General features: G+C 47.6%; 2 protein-coding genes across 9 annotated transcripts; both read left to right on the top strand.

The window, feature by feature from the left end:
- The first annotated feature begins 972 nt into the window (after positions 1 to 972).
- ddx3xa (DEAD-box helicase 3 X-linked a) lies at positions 973 to 16,429 on the top strand. 8 transcript variants are annotated; one of them, XM_030111553.1, is made up of 20 exons: positions 973 to 1,295; positions 2,893 to 2,938; positions 3,112 to 3,159; positions 4,125 to 4,181; positions 6,474 to 6,581; positions 6,939 to 7,074; positions 7,157 to 7,264; positions 7,345 to 7,444; positions 7,516 to 7,651; positions 7,748 to 7,845; positions 7,926 to 8,024; positions 8,105 to 8,265; positions 8,349 to 8,493; positions 9,519 to 9,663; positions 9,978 to 10,028; positions 11,410 to 11,600; positions 11,932 to 12,049; positions 12,135 to 12,288; positions 12,900 to 13,021; positions 13,705 to 16,429. In XM_030111553.1, the coding sequence occupies exons 1-20, from the start codon at positions 1,251 to 1,253 to the stop codon at positions 13,788 to 13,790; spliced, it is 2,154 nt and encodes a 717-aa protein (XP_029967413.1). In that variant the 5' UTR covers positions 973 to 1,250; the 3' UTR covers positions 13,791 to 16,429. The 8 variants fall into 8 exon arrangements, with proteins under 8 accessions (XP_029967413.1, XP_029967414.1, XP_029967412.1 ...); XM_030111554.1 differs by having other exon boundaries at positions 4,122 to 4,181; positions 11,419 to 11,600; XM_030111552.1 differs by having other exon boundaries at positions 4,122 to 4,181.
- Positions 16,430 to 19,923: 3,494 nt separating this feature from the next.
- Positions 19,924 to 25,402, top strand: nyx (nyctalopin). The gene is made up of 4 exons (XM_030112146.1): positions 19,924 to 19,975; positions 22,456 to 22,742; positions 23,967 to 24,271; positions 24,580 to 25,402. Exons 1-4 carry the CDS (start codon positions 19,954 to 19,956, stop codon positions 25,400 to 25,402), a joined length of 1,437 nt encoding a protein of 478 aa, XP_029968006.1. The 5' UTR covers positions 19,924 to 19,953.
- The last annotated feature ends 73 nt before the right edge of the window (positions 25,403 to 25,475 follow it).

Raw genomic sequence — 25,475 nt, 5'->3', positions numbered from 1 at the left:
TTGACCACGTTGGTTGTGTTAACAATATAGATTACGTCAAAGTTGGCCCACATCATGATATAGAGGACAGAGAGATGCTTGTCACCAGTGTTTTAGTACACAAGTGTGCTCTCATGACCACATTTTCAAGGACTTGGTCTGGATATGCTCTCGTCTTGATCTGGACTTGGTCTCGGCTCAATAAAGTCTTGTTCTTGACTACAGCACTAGACTTCATCTATTATCAGTGTTCGGTCTCCATGGTTACCCAATGAATATCTGACCTGTAATCTCAAATGTCAATAAAACCATAATTCACTTTGTTGCTTTAGTAATTTTGTGTCATCATACTTTTGGAAATGAAGATTGTGATAAAAGACTGAAATGAATAAAGTGGAGAACACAAACAAAACAAGAAGATGCAGTGTAACAACAGTATTTCAATAAATAAAATTCAATCAATTTTCCATTTTTAAAATTATAGGTGTAAAATATAAGGTATCGCTCTAATAATGATTAAAAGAAGCTTTAATTTTAAGAATACAATAGGCTGTATGAGAATAGAATTTTTGTAAATATTTATTACTGTTTAAAAAATATAATTGAATCAATATTAGAAAGACTGATACGGACAGATAAATAAATCATTTGAATAAAACAAATATGAACGTGAGAAGTACAGCAGTACTGAAACTAGCAAGTATTGAAAGTTCAATTTAAATGGAATTAAAACCATGACTAAAATAAACAATAATGATTCGATGAATAATCAAATATATAGCTGCAATATAAACGAATTCAGTCACGCGGTAAATGGACATGTTGATGAGCTGGTCTGTGCGGTCACGTGGTTCTTTATATGCTAATACATCACGTTTTTTCCCCCGATCTGCCTCGTCGTTCCATTGGGTCGCGGGCTCGCGGCAGAGTCCAAGTCTCGCGATACCTTCCGCCTCCGTTGCGCCGGGTCCCGGAGCTGATATCTCGCGCTACGTGCGGCTCGGACTTCTCATTCCAGCACGGTCAGGCCGGTCGGGAGGGGGTTTCTGTTCACCACAGCGATCAACTTCGGAATTTACACGGATAACTCACGACTTTTTTTTATTTATTAATAAGTAACCGTCTACCTATCTCGACGACAAACCGTGTCCTCGACGTTGCCATTTGTACAGAAACGGGTTTAAAACCAAGTTAAAGCAGCTGAACCGGGGTCGCGCTAACAAAGAAAATCCTTTCTCTTCAGAAATAATCCCCCACTACTCTCTTTAGTTATGAGTCATGTGGTCGTTGATAATCCACACGGTCTAGATCAGCAGGTAAGTGATCTTACATTTTGAAGTTATTCGCCTTTGTGTATGTGCGTGTGTTCTAGCTTAGCACATGTAGTTTCGACAGAGAAAAGACCGAAGCTAAGCGGCTAGGCTAACTGTGCTAAAATGGAGGTGACGACGTTCCGGCGGATTGTGATGGCGGAGCTCCGCACTCCGCCGCGACACTCAAACTAACTTAACAGCGGTTAAAATCCCAGTTTTAGCTCACTCCTTCGTCGGGTTGAGCCGTTTTCTTTGTGTGTCGTTTTTCCGTCAAACACTGAAAAGTTGTCTCGATGTCGGTGGAAAATTACCGGCTTCGTACCGGTTAGCTAGCCGGCTAGCATCGCGGCCTCCTCAGCCTGAAACGTGGCGCAGGAGGAAATGTTCCAGCTCAGATTAACCGCTTTTTGGAACGTTTTTACACGATGTAATAATCTCAAATTACTTTGATACACACACGGTTAACGCTTTCCAAGAGTCCTGACTAAATTAAAATACCGCCATACACGTCCTTGTTGGAATTTGTCAACATTTCCTGGGTAAATAGTTTTGCCCCACAAACTGCTTGATTAAACTTAATTACTCGAGACGTTTGCTCAGTTTCATAAATCAGTTGTGTCTGATAATTTACAGCCATCTTAGTCTTGTAGTTTATAGCACTGTTTAAAAAGTTTGTGCTTGGATTCTTTATTTTTGCCCTGGTTTTTGCCTTTGTTTCCTACGGCTTTCCCTGTTTGTACTTGTGAAGTCGTTGTTCTTCTGCCACACTGGCAGATCAGTTAATTCTATTCAGTTCATGGGTGATTTGATTTATTATTGTGAAGTACTGGTGTTTAAGAAGTAAAAGGCCATCTTAACCTTGTGGTATTGGGGACCAGTTGAAGGTGTTCGTGTGTTATTCTTCTGGTTAAGGTTAGGGGTTTGCTTTTATATTGTCTTATGTTTCTCCTCTTCGTCTGAAAAATGCTTGGCTTTATTTCTCACTGGTTAATTAAAGTCAATTTAGTATTAATCTATAAATGCACTTTTTTATGTAAGCAGTTTCACCTTGTAGTTGAGAGAACCTTTTAGACGTGAATTTGTGTAAACTCCTACTTTAAATCGGTTTACCATTTGTACCTTCTGACATGCTTATACTGATTGGTTGAACTTAATTGCGTGAGGAATTTTATAATTTTGCTTTTGATATGCGCCTTCAGTTAAGAATTTGCAGCCAGTTTATCCTTGTAGTTAAGTGTTGAAGTGTTTTGATTGTGCAGCTGTACTATTATTCTGACTTTTGTCTGTTTCCTGAGAAATTTAATTTTTTTTACTTGTGAAATGTTTGCCGTTAATAAAGTCATGAATATTCGTCATAAAGCTCTTACAGTTAAAAAAGTGACTTTTTAAATTATTTTTCAGGTTTTTAAAAAATATTTAATTGCTTCCATAATAATTGTGCTCATTCCACACAGGCTTACTTTCACTTATATTCATAAAGTCACGTCCATCTTAACTTTGTAGAGTAGGGAACTGTTTAAAAGTGAGTTTTGCGTTGATTTTCCTGTTTCTTCCTCTATATTGCTAATACCACCCTCTTTTTTCCTTTTCTTTCTTCCAGCTTGCTGCCCTAGACTTGAACTCTGCTGACGGACAAGGCGGAGGAAGTAAGTAATAATAAAAAAAAAGGCAGTTACATGTCTTCCGTTCAGTGTTCTGGTAAATGTACCATCTCTTGCAGCAATTTGCAGGTTGTAGGAGTCGCATCCACTGTCTTTGTGTTGGTGAACTGTGGTGATTTCAATAAAAGTAAGTGGTGTTTGTTCTCTGCTCCCCTCAGGACGTTACATTCCACCTCACTTGAGGAACAAAGATGGTCCCAGAAACGGTGAGTAGAAGACCCGAGGCCAGCAGGTTTGATCTGGAGTGGGTTCAAAGCCAGTCCGGGTGTCGCGGCTCAGCGTCAGACGGATCTGTAGTGTCACGTGTCGACACCAGTCAAAACCGACATGGCAGTCTGGCTGCAGTTCAGGACAAAGAGGGCATCCACTCGTGTGCACACAATAAAATTGATTTTCGCTCTGTCTGTGACGGCTTATTCTGGCCTGGGAAAAGATTGGCGTGAGAGATTAAAGAGTGGCTGAAACATCTTTCTTTTCTTTTTTTTTTCTTTTTTAACCCTTGACTGCTCTCACGGAGGGAAATTAGATCTGAATGATCTGGGGAGGGCAGCGTTTAAGACCTATTCTCATGACAACCATTTGAAAACGCAACACTTGGCGTTACGTTTTTGGTGTTTGGAGACATGAAATTTCCTTGGAAGGTGTAACTTTGCAAAAACAGCAGGGCTCCCCACTGTGCAGGCGGGCAAATTTGACACTTCGGAAAACGTTCAGGACCTGTTGCCAAACGGTGGAGATGCTCACATGCACGCTACTACCGGGGTAAACGGTTCTTCCAAACGTGCACAAGTAGATGCTCAAGAGCAGCAATGACGCCTCCAGAGTGGCGTGACTTGCCGTGTGACCATCAAACGTCCGCGTCCTCGCTGTTAAATGTTTATAGCACATTTGTGTGGTGGTCAGATCGTTGCCGTGTTAATGGAGCCTTGATGAACTTTCTGTATTAAGTTTAATGCATTGTTTTGGTGGCTGGCTCCTCATGTTCTGAGATTTAATTCTGTTTTCTGGCCTCTTAAAGGCCTTAAAGGTGTGCTTGCCTGATTTTACAGTAAAGTCTTGGATTCTTGGCTCTGTGTCTTTGCACACTTGACATTTTTTCTCATTTTTTCTTTTTTTTCTTTTTTTTTTTCTTTTTTTTTTTCCTTTTTACTGTTTTCTTATTCCACAGCAGGAAATGCTTATTCCGCTGGTAGACAGTGCGGTTATTCAGTGGCACCAGTAAAGTTCTGTAAGTCCCTTCTGTCTGCTTTTGCTGAGGGCAAACCTTGCATTTTCAGATGCATGAAATAGCCATTTTCCATACCGGCAAAGCGAAGGGGGTTAGAGGGTTATATCAGATCCACACTGCACACTGATTCATGATTAATTAATGTGCTTCTTTCTGCTGAAATGCTTGCAGGCAAATATAGAAAAAGACCTTGAGTATTAAAACCTGTTGGTTAAAAAATTGTCCACCTTATTTATTTTTTAATTAAGTCCCTGAAATGTTGTTCAAGTTTCTCCAAAGCAGTTTCCGCAGCCATGGCAGGCAGAGTGTCAGCAGAGAAATAACTATACTTCAGGCTGGGATGACAGTCAGATCGGTAACTATTAGCTCAGAGTCGAGCCCCACATTCATACTGCATGAGCCAGTACTGGAGTCTTTTTATAGCCTGCTTCCCTACCTTTGCTCAGGTTACCCAAGACTGGCCTCTCAAGAGCTTGCCTTTTACCATGCCTACAGCGGGGGCTGGCCGAGCAGATGTGGTATACCCTTTACCTCTACCTGCATGCCATGCCAGTGTAGCCCTCGGCAGTTGACTTGGCTCGCCACGGGGGGCGCAGTCGGCACTTGGTTTTGGTCACGTGAGCGCGAGCAGCAGAAATCTGGGCCTAACACTACGTGCTGAAGCTTGCAGTTGGAGTTGCTTCTGATGCATGGTGATGGTGCAGTCAAGACTGCGCAGCATCACTGGTGTGAGCGTCTTACTAATGATGGGACAATGGCAGCCGCGAGAGTCCAGCAACCCCCCCGATTCATGCCCATTTAATCCTATTAGCACCATCATACAGCACCGTCGCCACAGGGACTTCATTCTGAACTCGCATCATTCAGCTCCACTCATTAATCACTCGCAGGCTTGATTTCTTTCTGTTCACTCTGTCCAAGTGTACTGTGAAGGAACAGTGGGGTAACAGTCTGTGTGTGTAGACTTTTGTTCCAGCACAGCTCCAGGTAATTTCTCTGATCACGTCACTCTTGTGTGCAGCCAGAATAACCTTTTGAAGTCTCTCGGTGATCCCGGGAACAGAAACCTGAATAGGCACCGCTCTCTGGCGCACAATACTCCTGGCCTGTGGCGTCTGTCTGAAAAGAGCTGTAGCTTCCTTTGGCAGCTCCCATTTAAAGGCAACTGTCGATTTGGTTGTTTATAGCTGTATCGCACATTTAATCTTTGTGATTCTCCCTTTTGATTGGTGTCTTGTCCAAGACAATCGCTGTGTTGGTAACTGTTCAGATTTTTAAAGATAAACTCAGCATCTGAAGTCTGCAGTTGCGCAGGTCTGCTTTGCCAAAAGATGTAGAAATCCTGTCAGACTTCTGGCTTCTGTGCTTTTGGTCTCGACCGTTTCCACGTCATCTGGTTTTCCCTGGTATTTGTGGTCTTGGGTCTATTGTCTGGCTTGATGTGAGCTCTTGACGTTGGGCGCAGATGTTGCTGCACGGTGTGCTTGACCTGATTGGCAGAGTTGTTGAGCATTATTTGTCTGAATGAATACAGTTTTGTTGGGTAAATAGCTGAAGGCGTGGGTGTCAACCTCCGAGGTGAACCGACCGACCTTTTAGCAAACGTTGACCTCGTATTGCCACCCTTGGTTTTGGATTACGTGCTAATCCAAATGCCGCTCTCCGAGAGGGCCATGCTCGGTGCACTGGCCAGAATCTAGTGTGTCATTAAAATACCGAGCAGTGGAAGGAGCTGTGCGTCTGTGTGAATCCCCACAAGGCTTTTTCCTTGTGCGTACTTGAAGGCGACGCTGTGAGAACAGCTTTTAGCCGTCGGCCCAGAAGTGGAAGCTCGGAGCTCCTCCACAGGTCTGGCTGAACCAGTTCTCCTTCAGAGCAAGGCCAAAGGCAGGCTGGGCCTGTGTGGTCTGTCTGCACATTCAAGCCTCACCCAGACACAGCCAGTGTCCGGAGCTGGGCAGGTTTCTGTGGTGAAGGTCCATAAAGGCTAATACCGGGTATGGTAAGCCCCTTGATACAGACAAGCCACCTGACACCTTGAATGCATGTGCAGTTTTAATAAAGATTGGAATTTTCTCATACAGAAATCTGCTCTGGCATTTCTTTAATCTTTCAGGTCAGGTCCGGCAGGAGTTACCTGTTCCCCACCTTTCCTCAGATATTAAAGTTAGGCTTAAAACCTTAAACAGACTTTGGGTTTATAGAAGCTGCAGGTGTATTTTGCATATTGGGCCCTTTCAAAGCAGCATGTGGCGCTAACCCGCTCACCTTTCCTCTGTCTCCTCCCTGAAGACTCGCCTGGATGGGACGGCGGACGCAGCAACGGATTTGTGAATGGTTACCACGACAACCGTGCAAACGGGGGCTATGGAGGGCGCGGACCCCCTCGCAATGATAGAGGTGGGCGCAGCGCCTACTGTGGTAACGGGGGCGGAGGCTCGTTTAATCAGCCATTGCTTAAATGCAGGTGGTGAAAGCTCACTAAACTGCTGAGATACCCAAGTCAGCATGTAGTGGAGTGTAGCTTAAAACGTAAACTGTCTCCCACACACACACACACACACTCTGAGCATCTGTCAATATACAGTCATTGATCTGTGAAAGTACAGAGAGTACAGCAGCCACTTCTTCCATTCTTAGACCATTAGCGGGCTTCTCTGATTTTGGGGCAACCGGCAGTAAGTTCTGCTTGGGTCGGTAAGAAGCGTTGCCGTTGAAGTGTCTCCTGGCTGTAGTCTGAACTCTGTCTCCACGCAGGATTTGGTGGGTACGACAACAAAGAGGGCGGCTGGGGAGGACCCTCCAGGGACGCCGCCTACAACAGCTTCGGGGGACGTTCTGACAGGAACAAGTCCAACTTCTTCAATGACCGCGGCTCCGGCTCCAGGGGGAGGTGTGCTGGGAGAAACGATGTGCTGATAGTTAGACTGCTTTCCTTGAACTTCAGATTTAAAGTGGTCTCTGTGCTTCTTCAGATACGACCGTGGCAACTTCTCCGCCGGAGGAGGAAACAGTCGCTGGGCGGAGGACATCAGAGAGGACGACTGGTCAAAGCCCACCGCTCCCAACGAGCGCCTGGAACAGTAAGACCAGTCCTTACAGCTCAAAACCCTCGCCGGGTTTAACGACACACACCCTCACCCTGTGACGGTCTCCTCTCTAGTGAGCTCTTCTCTGGAAGCAACACTGGCATCAACTTTGAGAAGTACGACGATATTCCAGTGGAGGCGACTGGAAGCAACTGCCCGCCTCACATCGAGAGCGTAAGTCTGACGGACTTCTTCTGTTCGGCTGGTTTGTCTGTCTGCTGCTGACGTCGGTTTGTTCTCTGCAGTTCCACGATGTGGACATGGGGGAGATCATCATGGGTAACATCACCCTGAGTCGCTACACTCGGCCCACTCCGGTCCAGAAGCACGCCATCCCCATCATCAAGTCCAAGAGAGACCTGATGGCCTGTGCCCAGACGGGTCGGTTGTGTTTTTTGTAGTCGTTTTTAATGCAGAAAAATGGTGTTAAGTTCTGTTTTTTTAATTTCTCTAACCATCTTCCTTGCTGTGTTTCAGGTTCTGGTAAAACCGCCGCCTTCCTGCTCCCAGTGCTGAGTCAGATCTACAGCGACGGGCCGGGAGCCGCCCTGCAGGCTGCCAAGAACAGCGGACAGGTGCCGCAAGCAGAAAAACACACTTGACTTGACATGCCGGTATTCCTTCAGACCCGCTCACACGTCTCTCTGTTCACCAGGAGAACGGCCGGTACGGCCGCCGTAAGCAGTACCCGCTGTCCCTGGTCCTGGCTCCCACCAGAGAGCTCGCTCTGCAGATCTACGACGAGGCCAGGAAGGTGAGTTCAGCGCTCTCGTTTCTGTGTCGACGCTGAGAATAAGGGATTTTTTTTAACACCCTGGCCTTCTGGTTTTTCAGTTTGCCTACCGCTCTCGTGTGCGCCCCTGTGTGGTGTATGGCGGCGCCGACATCGGCCAGCAGATCCGGGACCTGGAGAGGGGCTGCCACCTGCTGGTGGCCACGCCCGGCCGTCTGGTCGACATGATGGAGAGGGGCAAGATCGGTCTGGACTACTGCAAGTGAGTAGAGCCACAGAGGCCCGTGCAGTCCTCAGCCTGACCCCGTGCCCTCCGCCACACTGACGGCTCTCGTCTCTCCACAGCTACCTGGTCCTGGACGAGGCCGACCGCATGCTGGACATGGGCTTCGAGCCGCAGATCAGACGCATCGTGGAGCAGGACACCATGCCGCCCAAAGGCATCCGCCAGACCATGATGTTCAGCGCCACGTTCCCCAAAGAAATCCAGGTCAGCTTCTCAGTTCCTGTGCTTTTTGAAAATGTCATCCTCCGTCACATCCAGAGCAGAACAGCCGGTGTCTGCCGTCGACGGTCAGTGCCTCACAGCACCGCTGTCTTTTAAACAGTTCCACAAAAACAAGTTTTCCACTTTCTCTTGAAACGGTAACGTTAACGGGGCCTCAGAGGTTGATCATGTCTGCCTTCAGTGGTGGCGTCAGGTCAGCGGGCTGCTTGTAAATTTCCCAGTAAACCAGGTGAAGCGCAGTGCAGGGCCAGCATGTTCGTTCACGTCTGTCCTGCTCAGTGCTGCTTCAGTGGAAATGTCTCCAATTCTCTCCATGTTCAGTCTGCTGTTTCTTCACATCGTGAGCACGTTTCTTGACCTTTGATCTCAAACTAATCATTACTAATCCATCGGTCTTGCTGAGGCCCAACGTTCTGCTGGGTAATGATTGTTAGGTCTGAAGATATACCTTCAGCGGCACATAGGAGCCGTGTGGGCTGGAATGAACCAGAAGCACAGCCATCATCACTTCACTCAGAATTTAACTGGTCCGGTCAGGCGACAATGATATAAAGATGGTGAAAAACAGAAACTACAGCCGAGCTGAAAACTGCTTCCTGTCTTTTCCTGGAAGAATCTATTGATTATAGAAAAAGCTGTTTTTTCCCAGTATCCTCACTTGCTTGATAAAGTTCTGCCGCAGTCTAAAGTCTAAGGATGATAAACACAGTGATGTCCGTGGCAGGTTTATAACACCAGAAAGAAGTTTAAAACGAGGCTCAAAGGAGTCTGCGTTTTCCTGACGCTGTGTTCCGTCTTGAATAGGCCAGATTGCTGAAATGGCGTCAAAATTACCTTTAAACTTGAACTTAGTGTTTCACTGGTGTTATAGGGTTTGAAGGTTTGAGTGCTGGACTGGAGCCTCATTTGGGCTCACGGGCCTTATGTTTCACACTTTATTTCCAGTGTAGTGTGTCCGTCCTCCACTCCCACCTGACCGGTAAAACGTCTGCCTGGTGGTTTTTCAGATTCTGGCTCGGGACTTCCTGGAGGACTACATCTTCCTGGCAGTGGGCCGCGTCGGCTCCACCTCAGAAAACATCACCCAGAAGGTGGTGTGGGTGGAGGAGACCGACAAGAGGTCCTTCCTCCTCGACCTGCTCAATGCCACAGGTAAGCAACGCTCACTCAGCGGCTACAGTACACACATGCACACACACATACACACTCTGTCCCTCCCATTGGACTGTAAACCTGCCATCGTGTGTTTGGTCAATCCACGCTCACACACCAAGCTAATATTGACTTTGCTACATGTGTGCTAACGATCGTTGACTGTAGCGAGACATTAAACATGAACAGAGCGGCGCAGGGGTGAGCAGGCGGCTCTTAAAGAGGGGGATTGTTTCTCGTCATGATGATCTGAAGCTGTGAACGTTCTGTACTGAGCAGCCTTCCGTTTACTGGCCGGTTTGGTTTCATCTTAGTTATTCCCAGTGAGGTTCAGGAAAATGTGACAGAGGCCCCAGAGAAACCAGGTGAGTGTGAAACATCCCTTAATAACTTCACTGTGACCCACAAGCCAGAAACATCACATCCCACAGCTCATCGTGTCCCTCCGCTCCCCGGCCGACATGCTGCCTCTCTTCTCTTTGTTTTCTCTTCCGATATCCGCTTGTAGACCAACATTCTGTCCTTTGCATCAAAGTTAGAGTGAAGTGTCCACTTGAATGCCGATCGCTCCGCCGCTGCTGTGTTGTCAGCTGCTCGTCGGCCCACAGGAAATCTGTCACCGCCACCTGACTGCAGCTTTCAACAACAGCAGCGTCTTCAGCTCCAGTTCACGCCCAGGCCACGTTCGCACAACGTTTTCCAACGAAAACACAAAACTTAACTTGCTTTTTGGGACGGCGGTGCTCAGAGTCACTGGAAACACGGAGGGAGTGCAACTTTTGAATAATCCGTCTCCGTGGAAACAGGAAAGTGCAGCTCTTCTTGGTAGATAGTTCTGCTCATGCTCAGAACACGGACAGTAAGAATGTTTTCCTCCAGATTCTCCTGGTAGATTTAGAGCTGAGTCACCGTAAAAACATCTGTCTCAGTGTTCCGTCCATATGAATGTCCGTGTTCTCCATTGTTAATGTTTAGAGTGTTCATCACCCGCTAGTGGACCAACATGAAAGCTACATTGTTTTCTGTGTTTCTGCTGTTCTGTGGAAACGGATGGTTTTCAAATCATTGCAGCATAAATGATGAAACTTTCCTGGAAAAAAGCTAAAAACCAAAGAGGTGTGTTTTCTCTGGAAACGATGTGTAAACGGGGCCTGAATAAAACCCAGTTCAGCTTCTTTTTGGCCGGTTCAGGAACTCGGTGCTTTGAGGTTAAGCAGATTTTCTGCTTTCAGGGCTCAGGAGCAAAATGTCGACCCGTTTAATGATCTGGACTTTAGTTCAGACTCAAACTGTGGATGTAAATAAAAAGTGTAGCTTTGAGTGCAGAGGCATCAGGGTCAGTTAGCTGTGAATGGCCTGCCCCTCCCCCTCCCTTCCCATCATCCCTCTGTCATTTTTGCAACCTCAAGCTTTTCCTCTGAGAGCCATTAATGCCACATATCTGGAAAACAACCCAATATTTTTCGCTGTTAATGGGATTTCTGTGTTCAGAACAATGAGTTTTTCCACAATTAATGGTTGTCAGTGAACTTAAAGCTGTTTATGCAACCCTCCATTTGAGTTTTCATTTCCTCCATCATGAACAGGCAGTTTTCAGTACAGTTTTGTTTCTGCGTTTATTTATTAGTGATTTAATTAAACGTTCTTTTCAGAGCTGTGTCTCAGGTAATCCATTGTTCTGTTCTCCTTCTTTCGTGCTCTTTACCTGGCTCTTCCTTCCCTTTCTTCTCGTCCTCTGCGTTTCTGGCTGCGCAGGCAAAGACTCGCTGACTCTGGTGTTTGTGGAAACCAAGAAGGGAGCCGACGCTCTGGAGGACTTCCTGTACCGAGAAGGCTACGCCTGCACCAGCATCCACGGAGACCGATCCCAGAGGGACCGCGAGGAGGCGCTGCACCAGTTCAGATCCGGACGCTGCCCCATCCTGGTGGCCACAGCCGTGAGTGACTGACGTGGTTCTGTGGGTCGGTTTGGATCCACAGACCCCTGAACTAAACGCAGTTGATTAAGATCTTACAGACTGCACATCACATTCACTTTTTAATTTTTAAATATTTTAAATGAGTGTAACATATCCACAACACAACGCATCTAGTCTGACGCCTGCGTTCGTTTCTTTGCCTCTTAGATCATGTTTCTCACATTTTTCCATCTGGGTCAGGGAGGAAATGCCGGTTTTGGCTGAACCGACATTAAATCTCATTAGAAACGGATCATTGGAATCTGGACTGGAAGATTCCTGATCATCTTGTCTTTCGTTCTGCTTCCAGGTGGCTGCCAGAGGCCTGGACATCTGCAACGTGAAGCATGTCATCAACTTTGATTTGCCCAGTGACATTGAGGAGTACGTTCACCGTATCGGCCGTACGGGACGTGTGGGCAACCTCGGTACGTCCGCCGTTCGACTCTGGCCCGCCGCGGCCCTCCGTCCGCCCTCTGGCAGTTTGCTGCAGCGTCTCTTTCTGCCCCGCAGGTCTGGCCACGTCGTTCTTTAACGACAAAAACAGCAACATAACCAAAGACTTGCTGGACATCCTGGTGGAGGCCAAGCAGGAGGTTCCCTCCTGGCTGGAGAGTCTGGCCTACGAGCACCAGCACAAGAGCAGCAACCGCGGACGCTCCAAGAGGTGACCACCACCGCACGCGCACACACACACACACCGCAGAACCACACACACCTCACAGCCACACTCGCACCGTTAGGCCACAGTTTCCTCTGCTGCCTTGATGATGCTGGTTCTCAGTCTGCCCCTCCTGGACTGACTGCTGAGATGAAATTAAATATTTTGCGTCTCCAGCAGATTCTGAACGGCTCTGTTGGTTAGAGGGACTGTGTGTGCTCCAGTATTTGAGTTTTCATTTGTTTCCACACTTAGCTCTCTTAGAAAACAAGTGTTCATAAACAAACCGCAGAACCAGTGCTCCTGGTGAAGTCCCTTCATGTTGTGCACACCTCTGAAACAGCTTTATTCCTTTTACTTTCCCCAGGAGGATTTCCTCCTTGACCTTGAGTCTCTGTCGGTGCTTCTTGACCCCAGATTCTCTCCATTGTTTTCCTGCTCATAACCAGCAGTATTTATAGATATTTTCATTCTGTGGAACGAGTTCCTCACACATCAGGCCTGCTGTCCACAGACTTGTCTGTTTCGGGGTCTCCTGGAGACGGTGCCGGGGTTCTGCAGGGGCGGGATGGCTCTGTTCCCCGTCAGACATTAACATGCTCTCTGGTCCGGTTCAGGTTCTCGGGCGGCTTCGGGGCCAGAGACTACCGTCAGACGTCCGGCGGCTCCGGAGGCTTCGGAGGAAACCGTTCAGGGAGAAACACTGGAGGCCACGGAGGCAGCCGCGGCTTTGGTGGAGGTGAGGACTTTGACTCTGCCCGGTGTGGATTCACTGGATTCGCCCTCGTTTGTAGCATGTCATATCCTGCTGCTCAGCTCATTTAAGTCACTGATGGTTTGTTTCGTGCCTCCTGTGTTGATAACTGGTATCAAACAGTTGTATCACAGCCGGGTGGATTTATTCCATAGAATTTCTAGAATAGGCCTAACTGAGCTGCTGACTTCAGCTTTTTTCTTTTTATGGTGAGTGGTGTGTTTTCCTGGATTAATGAGCAGAAATGAACGTTCATTCACTCATTCATCAGCACATGAACTAAATCAGCTTTAACTTTATAGAACTTCTCAGTGAGGGGCTTCATGTTATATTTGTACGGCGCGACCCTCGGCCTGTACAGCCTTAATCTGAAGCACTTAACGTTTGGACGCTACATTCAGAATTTAAAATGCAGCCACCGGCCGCTGAGACCCAAAGATGATTAAAAGCTTTCTTCTAGTTGGACACAGTTTGAATTCTGGGAAGTATTTCTATATAATCTGGAACCGTCTTTACTCCGAAGCTTTGTTTTTGTATTAAAGCTTATCTTAGAACTCCAGTTCATCTCATTATAACCTTCTTTTCTTCTGCTGTTCAAACCGAATGAACGAAGTGTGAAGGCTCTGAACGTACAGCAGGCGCCTGATGTGTGAACCTGTCGTCTGCAGGTGGCTTTGGGGGCAACTTCTACAGCAACGACGGCTACGGGGGAAACTACAACCACTCTGGTAGTGTGGATTGGTGGGGCAACTAGTCGCCATAGGAACCGGTTGCCAGGCCAACCCATTGGAAACCACATGTTAACTTAAGCCAGACCATAACAACCCTCCCTGTGTAGCTTCACTGACGCACAGTCCATCTCCGACCCCGGTTCTCTGCCATCCGCTCGTCTCGCTCTCCAGCGGGAGGTGCAGCACGACGCCGGCGGCCCGGCACACCAGCACCGGAGACGGCAGAGCGAGCATGGACGCCGACACGCGTCGTCCGACAGCAACCTCGGACTCTCATCGTTTAGAGGACAAAAAAAAAAAAACAAGTCTTTCTGTTCTTTTTGTGGTTTAAAAAAGGAAAAAAAACCAAACCAATTAAAGTAACCTGAGGATCATTTGTATGTTAATGTAACGGAAATCTGTTTTCATTTCACCAGACCGACACGGCCAAGAGCTCGAAATTAGTTTCTACTCTTCTTTTGTTTGGTGAAATCTATTTGAAAGGTAACCTGAGCTTGGACTGAAGCAAACCTTGGCAAACACGGGGGTGTTGTGGCTCTCCGAGCCGCGACTCCATTTGAACTTCAAATTTACCGCAGGAACATAACGTAGCCTTTTCTACAGTGGAACAGCTAGCGGAGCCATTTGGATATTCCCACTCAAACTGGGCCGCTCCGCCAAGCAGCAGTTACATTTGTTCTTCTTGTTTTTCTTCCTTCTTTTTATTTTTCTTTTTTTTTTTTTTTTTGCTCACTCTATCCTGGACAGGCTCCTTTTCTGGACGCGGTAGTCTTTTGAATTAGCCATTCCTATCGTAATCTTAAAGAAGCACGGAAGTCATTAAGCTCGGCGCCGACCGGCCGCTGAGGTCGAAGCGATCGATGCTGGAACTTGTTACTCCGCAACTTTTCAATTGACTTGACAGTGTTACGGCAGCTAGTCTGTTGGCGAGTGCTAGCTGCGCGGCGCGGGCGGCGTTCTGTTCTTTCTTTTTACTTGAGACATTTTTCGGTGCAGGTGTTTGAAACAGAGAGAGAGGAAAAAAAAACGAGTCGTTAGTTTTGTTTTTTTTTTTTTATCGTTTCTCTACAAATGTGTAACAAAACTTTAAAATAACAAAAAAAAAAAAACTAAACGGCCTGCCATCTTTGAAAGTGAAGTTCAAAATGGCCGCATAAAGGACCACAGCATCGGGGGAGGGGCACAGCGTGGCGCCGACCTGCAGCCACCAGGCCCAGATGGTATTCTACGCTCGCAAGTGTTTTTGTTTTTTGGTCAAGGAGGAAGGAGGCGTGTGAACTGAGTCGCAGGCTTAACTTAATTACAAACGTTTTCTCTTTTCAAGCTGCGTTGGAGGCACAGTTCATCTTAATAAGAGCAGACGGGCATTGGAGTGATCACTGAGGTTTCAATCCCACGGCGGCGGGGCGGGCGGGGGCGGGGCGGGCTCGAGCAGCACTCCGGGCGTTCAGTGCACCGCGGCGGCGGCGGACGGATCCCACCTGCTGGGACGCGTCGGATAATCTGCGGCTTCGGCGGGAGTCTTCTCATCGGGTGTGTTGTGCCTTGAAGAAAAAAAAAAAAACCCTTTTTGTTTTTGTTTTAAGAACTAAAAAGCGGATGCACTGACGGTGTTGAGAACTTGCGATTTGAATGGTGCTACTTGATTTCAGGCGTTGTAGGCCCTCGTACGTCGTGCCCATCAAGTTTTACAAAAGTTGTTTTATTGCACATCTAGAGTTTTATATAGATGTCTTGGATATGTGTCCTTAAGCTTCCAAATATTGTGTGTGAGGAGACAGTCGGGTGGGGAGGAATAAATCCAAACGCAGCTTGTTTACAAAGGGGACGGGTTCTCAACGTTTAAAACCAGGATTTATTTGGGACCAGGGGATTTAGCAGTCGGGGGAATTTAGCCATTTGCACAGATTTCTAGATTCTACTTTTGCTGCTAGTTTTGTGTAATTTATTAAGCATTTTTGACAAATATTTATTTTTGTAAGCCTCAAAGTGATTCTTTGAAAGTTTCAGAAACTTGACCAAAAGACAGTACAGAAAAAAAAAAACACTGGCACTTGAATGTTGAATGTCACCTGTATGCGTGAAATTTATATATTTCGGGGTAGTGTGAGCTTTTTAATGTTAAAGATACATTGGACTCGGTAAATAATATCCACAGCTGTTTCAGGGCCTCCTCAGGGCCGCTCGTCATCTCGGATTAGAAAATCTACTTTTAATTGGGCAACAAAATTCGAAACGCAATTGAACAAACATGCCAAGGTTTGTGCTTAAAGCTGTCAACAGAGAAAATAAATTTCCTAAGCATATCAGTGCAGAGGTGTTCAGATTCTCCAATTGTGTGCATTATTGATTCTTTATTCTAATTTGACCTGGTAATTGTTTTTCTCCAGTGAATGTCTGGCACATGGCAATCCTTAAAGAAACAAACATGTGGTTTATTCTCATTGTTGTATTTGCATATATTGACGCCTCTACAGTTCTCCTCCCACGTGGAGCAGGTCCGGTCCAGACCTGCTCCACCGTCTCGGAGAACCCTAGAGCCCTTTAGATGTAGACTTTGCTTTCTGTATTAGCGTATAGGCTCCTGCACTGCATGGGAAATGACTCAGCCGTGCAAACTTGTATGATTTTACCAAAATAAAAAAATGTTTGAATGCAAGAAGTATCTGGAAAACTCAAGCATGTTTCATGATGACTTGTTTACTGTAGATGTGCTGAGAAGATCTGTAGCAGGCGGCCCGCCGGGCGGCCACTTTCAACTCGGTATTGATCGGATGGGCTTCATTTATTTTGAGAAGAAGAAAAAAATACATAAAGATTTCATTTGTAAATTGATCTGTGTCACTCGTTTCATTCTCCCAGACTGGGTCCTCCGTCGGTGGATGGATGTGGAGAGCGGCTTCCTGTTGTGGTCGGACTGGTCCTGGTTAAGGGTTGGGTTGTGGATGTTTGGGCTGACGGTGGGGTGGGTTTGTTAAACTGCTGCGGAGAAGAGGTGATGGAGTTTCAGTGTGGTTTTGGATGGATGGATGGATGGATGGATGGATGGATGGACGGTTTGAAGTCTTGTTGGTGCGTGAGTCGAGTTGATGGGTGGCTGGTCAGGTTGAGTTGATGGGATGACGGCTAATCGACTGGCTGGATGCTGTTTTGAAGTTGGATCTTGGACGAGTTTAATGTCTGGATGGCTGCTCTGACGGTTGAGTTGATTGTATAGAATAGTTGAGATTGGTTAATGGAGGGATGAACGGGATGTGTCAACAGGTGACTGAATTATTGGGATTGGTAAATGGACGAATAGAACAGTGATGGGATTGTTTCATGGATGATTTTATAGATCAGTCAGATTGTCAGTGTATTGATCAGTTGATGGATTGGTTAAGAGGATGACTGGTGTGTTTTTTGTAGTGCTGTCAGTTTTAATCGCATTGATCGCAATTAATCGTGATTAATTCATGGAGAACTGTCAACAATTAACTTTTTTAAAGTTGAGATTAATTGCAATGAAGAATCTAATCCTCATAAATCAGTCCCAATGTCAGGAAAAAACACTATTATCCTCTAGTTCTTTTCTTTGACCTAATTGGCAGACCTCAATGGATTAATCGCGATTAAAATTGACAGAACTAGTTTTTTGTGTTGGTCTGTGTCGTGGTTTGGATGTGTGTCGGTGTAGAGCAGTTGGATTGGTGAATGGATGAGTGAATGTGCGGATGGGACTGCTTCGTGTTCTGGTGAATTGAATGGTTTGGTGAACGGATTGCTGTGGATGTAAACACTGCCTCGGGTTAATGGATTGTTCCATAAATTGGTTCAATAGTTAAAGGACTGCGTTGCAGATTAGTGGATAGATCTGCTGGTTTATGGACTGCTGAGTGGATGTATGGATGGTTGTCTGCAGTAGTTGAGTGCTTGATGGGTGGTTGTGTAGAGTAATGGGTGGTTGACGGGTTGGATCGATTGAGTGGGTGGATAAAGGAGTGGAAGAGGTGGTGTGGGGCCGGCTCGGACTCCTGAGAACCAGGTTAACGAACAGGTGATCCGAATGAGCCAGACGACCCACATTCCGGGGGCTGTCCCGACTCTAATCTGTCCCATTGTTCGTCGCGTCGGGAACAGGGGAAGTCTGAGCTGAGCGAGGAGTGAAACCCGCCGTGATGAAACGGAAAAAAGCAGCGGCCTGACCTGCATTTCCACGCCTCTGCAGATGTTCTGTGCTTCAACCATCTGCGGGAGCCTTTTAGGCCGCGAACACGGCGGGTTTGTCCCGTCCGTCCTGCAGGAAAACTGCATTTACCCCACTTTGTCTTTTTTTTTTTTTTATGTCCCGCCTGAAAAAGGTCACATGGTTTTCTAATGTCCTGAGTCGGTTTCATAACCGCTGAGTCAGTGACACCCATTAAAAGCTTGTGTAATTTCTGTGCCATGTGCAGAATAAGGTTTCAGGGCCGTTAAAGTCGGGTTGTGGCTGAAGGTATCGGTGTGTGGAGCTTCTTATTTAACCAGCGGTATTGATCGTCTCATCAGATCACACAGCTGATGGCCCCATGATCCCATAATCCACCTCTGCATCTGCATATCTGAGAAGTTTTATGTCCAACTTCAATACCCAGTGTGTGTGTGTGTGTGTGTGTGTAATCTGTGTGTTTCTAAGTTAGCGCTCTGCCTTTTGCGGTTTGATCTGAGAGATTCGCTTCACTTCTGTAATCCCGCCAACCGCCCATCTCCATCTCCAGCCCTCCCTCCACCTCTCCATCCAGGGGATTTGGCTGCCATTAAGAGATGGCTTTTTTATGTGCTTGTGTGTGTATTCATAAACACACACACACACACACACACACACACACAGTAAAGCAGCAGCACATCCATTCCCCCACTCTGCTGGAGGCAGCAGCGTCCGCCCGGCGCCTCGGACGTGCGGCTGAGCAGGATGGACTCATTCGCGGACGTTGGGATCGAGACTTCAGACACTAATGGATGCGACTGTCTGGAGAAACCTGCAGGTATGTCTGATTTCCCGGGGATTCTGGGAGTTTTACCTTTGCACCTTGCAGACTTTCAGGGATCCAGACACGCCTTAGTGCACGATATGAAATGAACTACATGGAAATGTGAATTCGGTAGATTATTCTGTTGCTGTAACGATGCTGTTTTTGGAATAAATCTTCTGGATTGGATGTCCCAGCGGTCTGAAGCGCACCGCCATGCTGCGCTTAAGCTGGCTGCTTGAAGCTTTCACAGAATTACATGTGATGATCAGATTTTTAATGTTGCCCTTTTGTCATGTTTATGTGACTCCTAAATAAAAAGAAAAAGCAAAATGCATGAATGAAAGGTTCTGAAATAACTAAAGCAAAACTAAAACAGTCACAAAACAGAAACTCCATCCAAAGTTGACAGCAGTTGTTCATGGTAGATTTCAGATTGAAATGAATGCAAAAGACACTTCATGAACTCTTTTCTTTAAAGGTTAAATGTTTTGTGGCTCCAGTCATCAGAATCTCTCTCCTTGTTATGAAGTCTTGTCTCTCTGTCTCTTCTCAATGTGTGTAAAGAACATGCATTTGTGGGATGAGCTCTGCTGAATCTTTGCTGTAAAAACAACAAACTCCTCGAGCTCCTCCGGGAGTCTGAAATATCCAGACGAGTCTCTGCTACCACTGGAAATGACTTCCTGGATCCTCACGGTCCGGGACCGGACTCTGTCCTCCAAGACGCCCCCGTTGGGACCAAGACCGGGGTTTTAGTTTTGGGAGAGTGGGAAGGCCGGCCGGCGGTCTGCTGGTTTGATCTGAGGCTGCTGTCGGTGAATAAACCACCAATCAGACTTCATTTCATCCCTTTCTGGAAATTTGAGCCCATGGGGGTCAAGGGTCACGCTCAGGGACGCACAGTGGAGACCTGTGTGCTGCAGGAATCGAACTCGTAATCAGACTAGCCTGCTGCTCCCGCCTCTGAGCCGCCACTGCATTGATTCATCCCACAAATGCATGTTCCCAGAAGCAGGACGGCTTTCCGCCGCTGTCGGACGGTGTGAAGGAACGCCACACGTCAGATCTACCGAGTACCGACGTTTCTTGACGTTTCGGTTGTCGGTGACGGTGGATCATTAAGTGCTGCCGTCTCTTTTTGTGCCGTTTCAGACCGCCGTTAATCCTGGAATGTCCCAGATGAGAGACTTCAGTAATGACTGTCATCACTTTCACCGGTCAGTTTCAATCCCCGCTCTCATCCGCCGTTTGACTTCCTCCGCTCTGAAAACCACCCGCTGGCGCTCCCATGCTTGCTTTTATGGCGAGGAGAAAGGTCTGCGCCGTACTGACGACCTCGGCCCCGCAGGAGCTGATTGATCAGGCTAAAAGGCACTCCTGAAAGGGGAGTGAATGTGAACTGGATGCGGGGTGAAATCCCACCGGCGCAGACAATAACCCATTGTTGTGGGGCTAATCTCTGCTGTAAGCTGTTCTTTCTTAATCACATCATCGTTTCGCAGCAGCTGGACGAGACGCAGGCCGGCCGGCGGGTTTCAACGTGACTCAGGCTCCGTTTACATGATTTCCAGGGAAAACGCAAAACTGCTGCAGCTGCTGTGCTCCAGAATCACCGCAGTTCTGCACATGCTCAGTAGAGGGACAGTAAGAGCAGCGTTTTCCTCCAGAGTCTCATGACTCCCAGGCCAGGTTCTCCTGGTTCTGGTTCTGGTTCCAGTCCAGATTTTCCTGGACTTGGTAGTTTTAGAGTTGACAGTAACGGTAATAACGGTCCAACGCAGTGCTTTAGGTTGTCATGTGACTTATACCAGCAGGCGACATGTAGATAAGAACATTCAGTATCTGCCATGTTGGACCACTAGGTGTCAGTGTATGACAGCAGAAAGCTGCTACAGTAACACAGAAACAACCTCCGCTGCTGTGTATCTGATTGATCGATGGTCAGAAGACTGTTTGCTGTGGTTGTTCATGGCTAGCCGCTAGCCGGCTACTGGGGCGGGACTTCCGCTTTCGGTCTAGACCAATCAATGAGCCAGAATTCTTTGTCAGGCATCCAAGCACACACACACACACACACACACACACACGCGCAGTCTCGTATTTCTATCCTTGTGGGGACCGTCCATTGACTCCCATTCATGTCTAGCCCCTAACCCTGACCCTTACCCTAACCCTAACCCACACCACAACAAAGCCTAACCCTAAAGAAATGTTTTTGCACTTTTACTTTTTTCAGTAACAACAACATGGTCAAGAAAACACTGTTTTTCCTACTTAGGACCGGAAAAAGGTCCCCACAAGGCACGTCGTTCCACGTTTTGCTATCCTTGTGGGGACATTTGGCCCCAACAAGGATAGAAATACGAGAACACACACACACACACACACACACACACACACACACACACACACACACACACACACACACACACACTCCCACTTTCATCGTTTATTGAGACATGGCGCTGAGGATTATGGGAGACACCACCAATCCACCAGTCCAAAGAAAGAAAACTGTAGATGAACAGTTAGAAGCCTGATTGAAAAGGTGTCTTTTTAACCTTCCTTTAAAAATACCAACAGTGTCTGCGGTGCTGAGGTTCTCCGCCAGGTGTTCCACCATCGATCATCATCACCATCTATCAAAACTTCCCTGACCTCCCAATATGATGCCAACAGCTTAAAGCGATACTTCAACATTTTGGCAAATTGGCCCATCTAGGGCAATTCCCTAGTCATTTAGAACAGCCTACTTACTTTTTTTGTGAGGGCGAGCTGTTGTTTATTCAGCGGTGGGTCTGAGGAGAGCTTCACGGCGGACATAATGGAAGTGGACGGTACAGTTGCTTCCCTCGTCAAACTCATCAAATACACAATCCAACAACCCCAAAAACACTCGGGTGGACACGTTATAATCTGCACATTCACTACGCTGTGAAACACCTACAAATAATATTGTAGCGTTACGACACTGAAGCAAACACTGGGAACTACTTTTTCTTTTGAAATCACTACGCCCAGACGCCATATTTAGTAAGTAGTTCCGTCTTAGCAATCTTCGCAAAAACCACTCAATCTCGGAATTTTGCATTAATATTTCACAGCGTAGTGAATGTGCAGATTATAACGTGTCCACCAGAGTGTTTTGGGGTTGTTGGATTGTGTATTTGATGAGTTTGACGAGGGAAGCAACTGTACCGTCCACTTCCATTATGTCCGCCGTGAAGCTCTCCTCGGACCCACCGCTGAATAAACAACAGCTCGCCCTCACAAAAAAAGTAAGTAGGCTGTTCTAAATGACTAGGGAATTGCCCTAAATGGGCCAATTTGCCAAAATGTTGAAGTATCGCTTTAACGTCTTTAATCAAATTGAAGGAAAACTGAAGTTACAGTAGTGATTTCCGTGGCCCGGTGGTGTAGTGGTTAACAGTGATGGTTTGTGTCGAGGTGGTTCAGGTTGAGTCCGTTCAGGGTCTCTATGATGTCTGGGACCGTGAACTGACTCATACGTGTGAATGTTCATGTGAATCTTTCAGATAAACTCAGGATGAAGCAGGCGTGGAGGACGGATGGATGTTAATCAAAACTTTCAGCCAGTGTGTTGAAGGAGCTTCCCCTCTCAGTTGGTTTCTGTGTTGGTGGTTTTCGCTTGCTGGTGCACCTCGGTGATTTCCCCTCTGCTGTTGCGTCCCGGCAGTGTCCCTGCTGTGCCTGCTGCCGGCGGCGGCGCTGGCCCGGTGGGCCTGCGTCCGGGCCTGCCCGGCGTCCTGCTCCTGCACCCAGGAGAAGAGCTGCAGCGTGCTCTGCGACCGCTCCGCCATGGCTGAGCTGCCCAAAGAGTTCCCCTGCGAGGCGTCCGCCATCAACCTGGACAAGAACCGGCTCAAGTTCCTGTCGGAGAGGGCCTTCGGGACCCTGCCCTCCCTCAAGTCCCTCTCTCTGGACCACAACAACATCTCCTTCATCACCCCCGGAGCCTTCAAGGTCCAGGCTTTTAACGTGCACCAACAAACACGCACCAACAATCACTTTCTCCTGGCTTAAGGCCAGAGTTTCAGATATGGAGGGAAACAGCATGGACAACCTTAATGGCTGGAAAGTTTTAGAAAAGGATCTGTAGCCGAGATGCTCATGTCTCTTTTTCACTCTTGGTGAAAAATTTGAATTCAGAGTAGTCGATGATTCTACAGAAGGTAAAACATTTTTTAAAAAAGCCTAAAATTCACATTTAGCCTCAACATTTAGCTACTAATTCCCCGTGTAAAAAGGGTTTCAGGGAAGTCAGCACGAGCTGAGAACTCTTCTCTGATCCCGACGGATCTCAGCTTCTCCAGATCAGTGATGAGAAATCAGCCGGAACGCTGCGACCGACAGCTGCTCTCCAGAGGATGATGTCCAAAAAACTTCCATTTGTTGGTTTTGAAGAATTAATTACAGGACATAGAACTTCTGAAAATGGTTTAATAATTAAAACAGCACATTTTCTTTAAAATTCCAACACAGAATGTTTTCAAGGTAACCTGATTAACTCCCTCTCAGTTTTCGGGATTTTAATGATACCAGTGCAGACACCGCCATGCAGAAGCAGACAGTCCTTTGACTGCTTGAGCGTGTTTAGCAAGGCGGCCATATTGGATGAGGACCCTCTTCTGCTGCACTGTATTCATTTCTGTTGAGACAGGAGACAACTTGGTTTGTGACAAACACACATATAGTCCGAGGATGAAGGTCTCTAGAACTATCGCTGTTGATATCTTATTTGAGCATGTTTTTTTTGTTTTTTTTACTATGAAAGACCGTATTTTCAAAATAAAGCACATAACTGCATTTTTGCCATTTATCACGAACTAAACCACCAAACTCTCTGAATTATGATACAGAATTGAGTGACTTATTGAAATTTAGTTTGAGAAAAGATCTTTTCCTGTGGTATTTGTCAATGTGAAGCTACTGTCAGAAGACTAAAGGATTATTTATCAGTGGTGAGCCTGGTAAAATGTGGAAAAACAGCATCAAACATGACAGCAAAAATATTATTTTCCACATGAAATTAAAGAGAAAAACCTCTTGAGTCTTGTTTATTTGTGTGTTTGTCAGTTTCCAGTTCATACATCGTTATTTGTCCCTGAAGGACTCGGAGGTCTGGATGGACACACAGTCAGACCCTGAGTCTGTCTGCAGTCTTCTGACGTCTCCTCCGCCCTGCAGGGTCTCGCCAACCTGGTGGAGCTGAAGATGGCGCACAACGAGTACATCAGCTACCTGCACACGCGCACGTTCACGGGCCTGAAGAAGCTGGTGCGCCTGGATCTGTCGGACTGCAACCTCTTCAGCATCCCCGACCGCATCTTCATCGAGCAGACGGCGCTGAAGGAGCTGCTCTGCTTCCAGAACAACTTCAGGAGGATCCCCGGGGCCATCCGGGGCATGGAGAACCTGACCCACATCTACCTGGAGAGGAACAAGATCGAGGCGGTGGCCTACAACTCCCTGCTGGGCCTGGGCAGCCTCCGGTGAGTCCCTGGACCCGGTCGCACCACGGTGTCTTCAAAACGATACCGAGAAAACCTGAACCTGAAACAAAAAACGAAACATTCTCAGTTGGAACGTTGTGTGAACAGAGTCTCGGGCTAAAAGTCAATGAAGTGGTGCTAACAGGTTAGCTTCTCCTAGCTTGTACAGATGTGGAAACCACTGGTTGGGTAAATATGACTGCTGCCCCAACACTGACGTGGTTTGGGTTCATACATGCGTTTTTGCAGATTTTGAGGAAATTATCTCCAAATATTCACTCTGCGTTCTGCCCGGAACGTCTCTGCAGGTACCTGAACCTGCAGGAGAACCGCATCAACGTGATCCACGACCAGGCCTTCCAGGACCTGGTGCGGCTGGAGAACTTCTACCTCAACGACAACCTGCTGTCCGATCTTCCCCGGCTCGCCTTCAAAGGCCTCGTCCGCCTCAAGATGCTCAACCTGGGCGGCAACCAGCTGACCAACGTGTCCAGGACCTGGTTCAGCGACCTGGTGGAGCTGGAGGTCCTGTACCTGGACCGGAACCAGCTGCTGTACATCGAGGAGGGCACCTTCGAGAACCTGACCAGCCTGATCACGCTGCACCTGAACAGCAACAACCTGACCACGCTGCCCTTCCCCGTCTTCCAGCCCGTCTACTTCCTGGGCCGGCTGTACCTCTTCAGGAACCCCTGGGAGTGCGACTGTTCGCTGGAGTGGCTGAAGGAGTGGATGGAGAGCTACCGGCTGGTGCGGGACATCCCCTGCGCGTCGCCGTCCTCCGTGGCCGGACTGGACCTCGGGGAGGTGGTCTTCGCCAAGGTGAACGGCACGTGCGTGGACCCCGGGGAGCTGAACCTGACCACGGCCTCCTCGGAGGTGGCCTCCACCACGGAGAACCGCTTCAACAGCCTCATCTCCAAGCTGCTGCAGCAGGAGCTCCGCGAGGAGATGGGCAACGGGACGGAGAGCCTGCGCAACGGGACCCTGCTGGACCCGCAGGAGGGGCAGCTGTCCGGCGGGGCCGGGGGGCCGCCGGCCGGACCCTCGCTCTGCCGCCTCGCCCTCTTCTGGATGGTCTGGGCTCTCCTCGGCCAGCCGGACCGTCTCCTCCGTCTGTTGTGCACGTGAGGCCCGCGGAGTCCAGGTTCTCCTCCTGACCTGAGGCCCAGAAGGAGCTTTTCAAACGGCCGAAGAGACGGAA

The sequence above is a fragment of the Salarias fasciatus genome, chromosome 16, assembly GCF_902148845.1.
Source record: "Salarias fasciatus chromosome 16, fSalaFa1.1, whole genome shotgun sequence".
Lineage (NCBI taxonomy): Eukaryota > Metazoa > Chordata > Actinopteri > Blenniiformes > Blenniidae > Salarias > Salarias fasciatus.
Note: the sequence above shows the minus strand (reverse complement) of the source record. Positions and strands in the feature narration are given on the sequence as shown.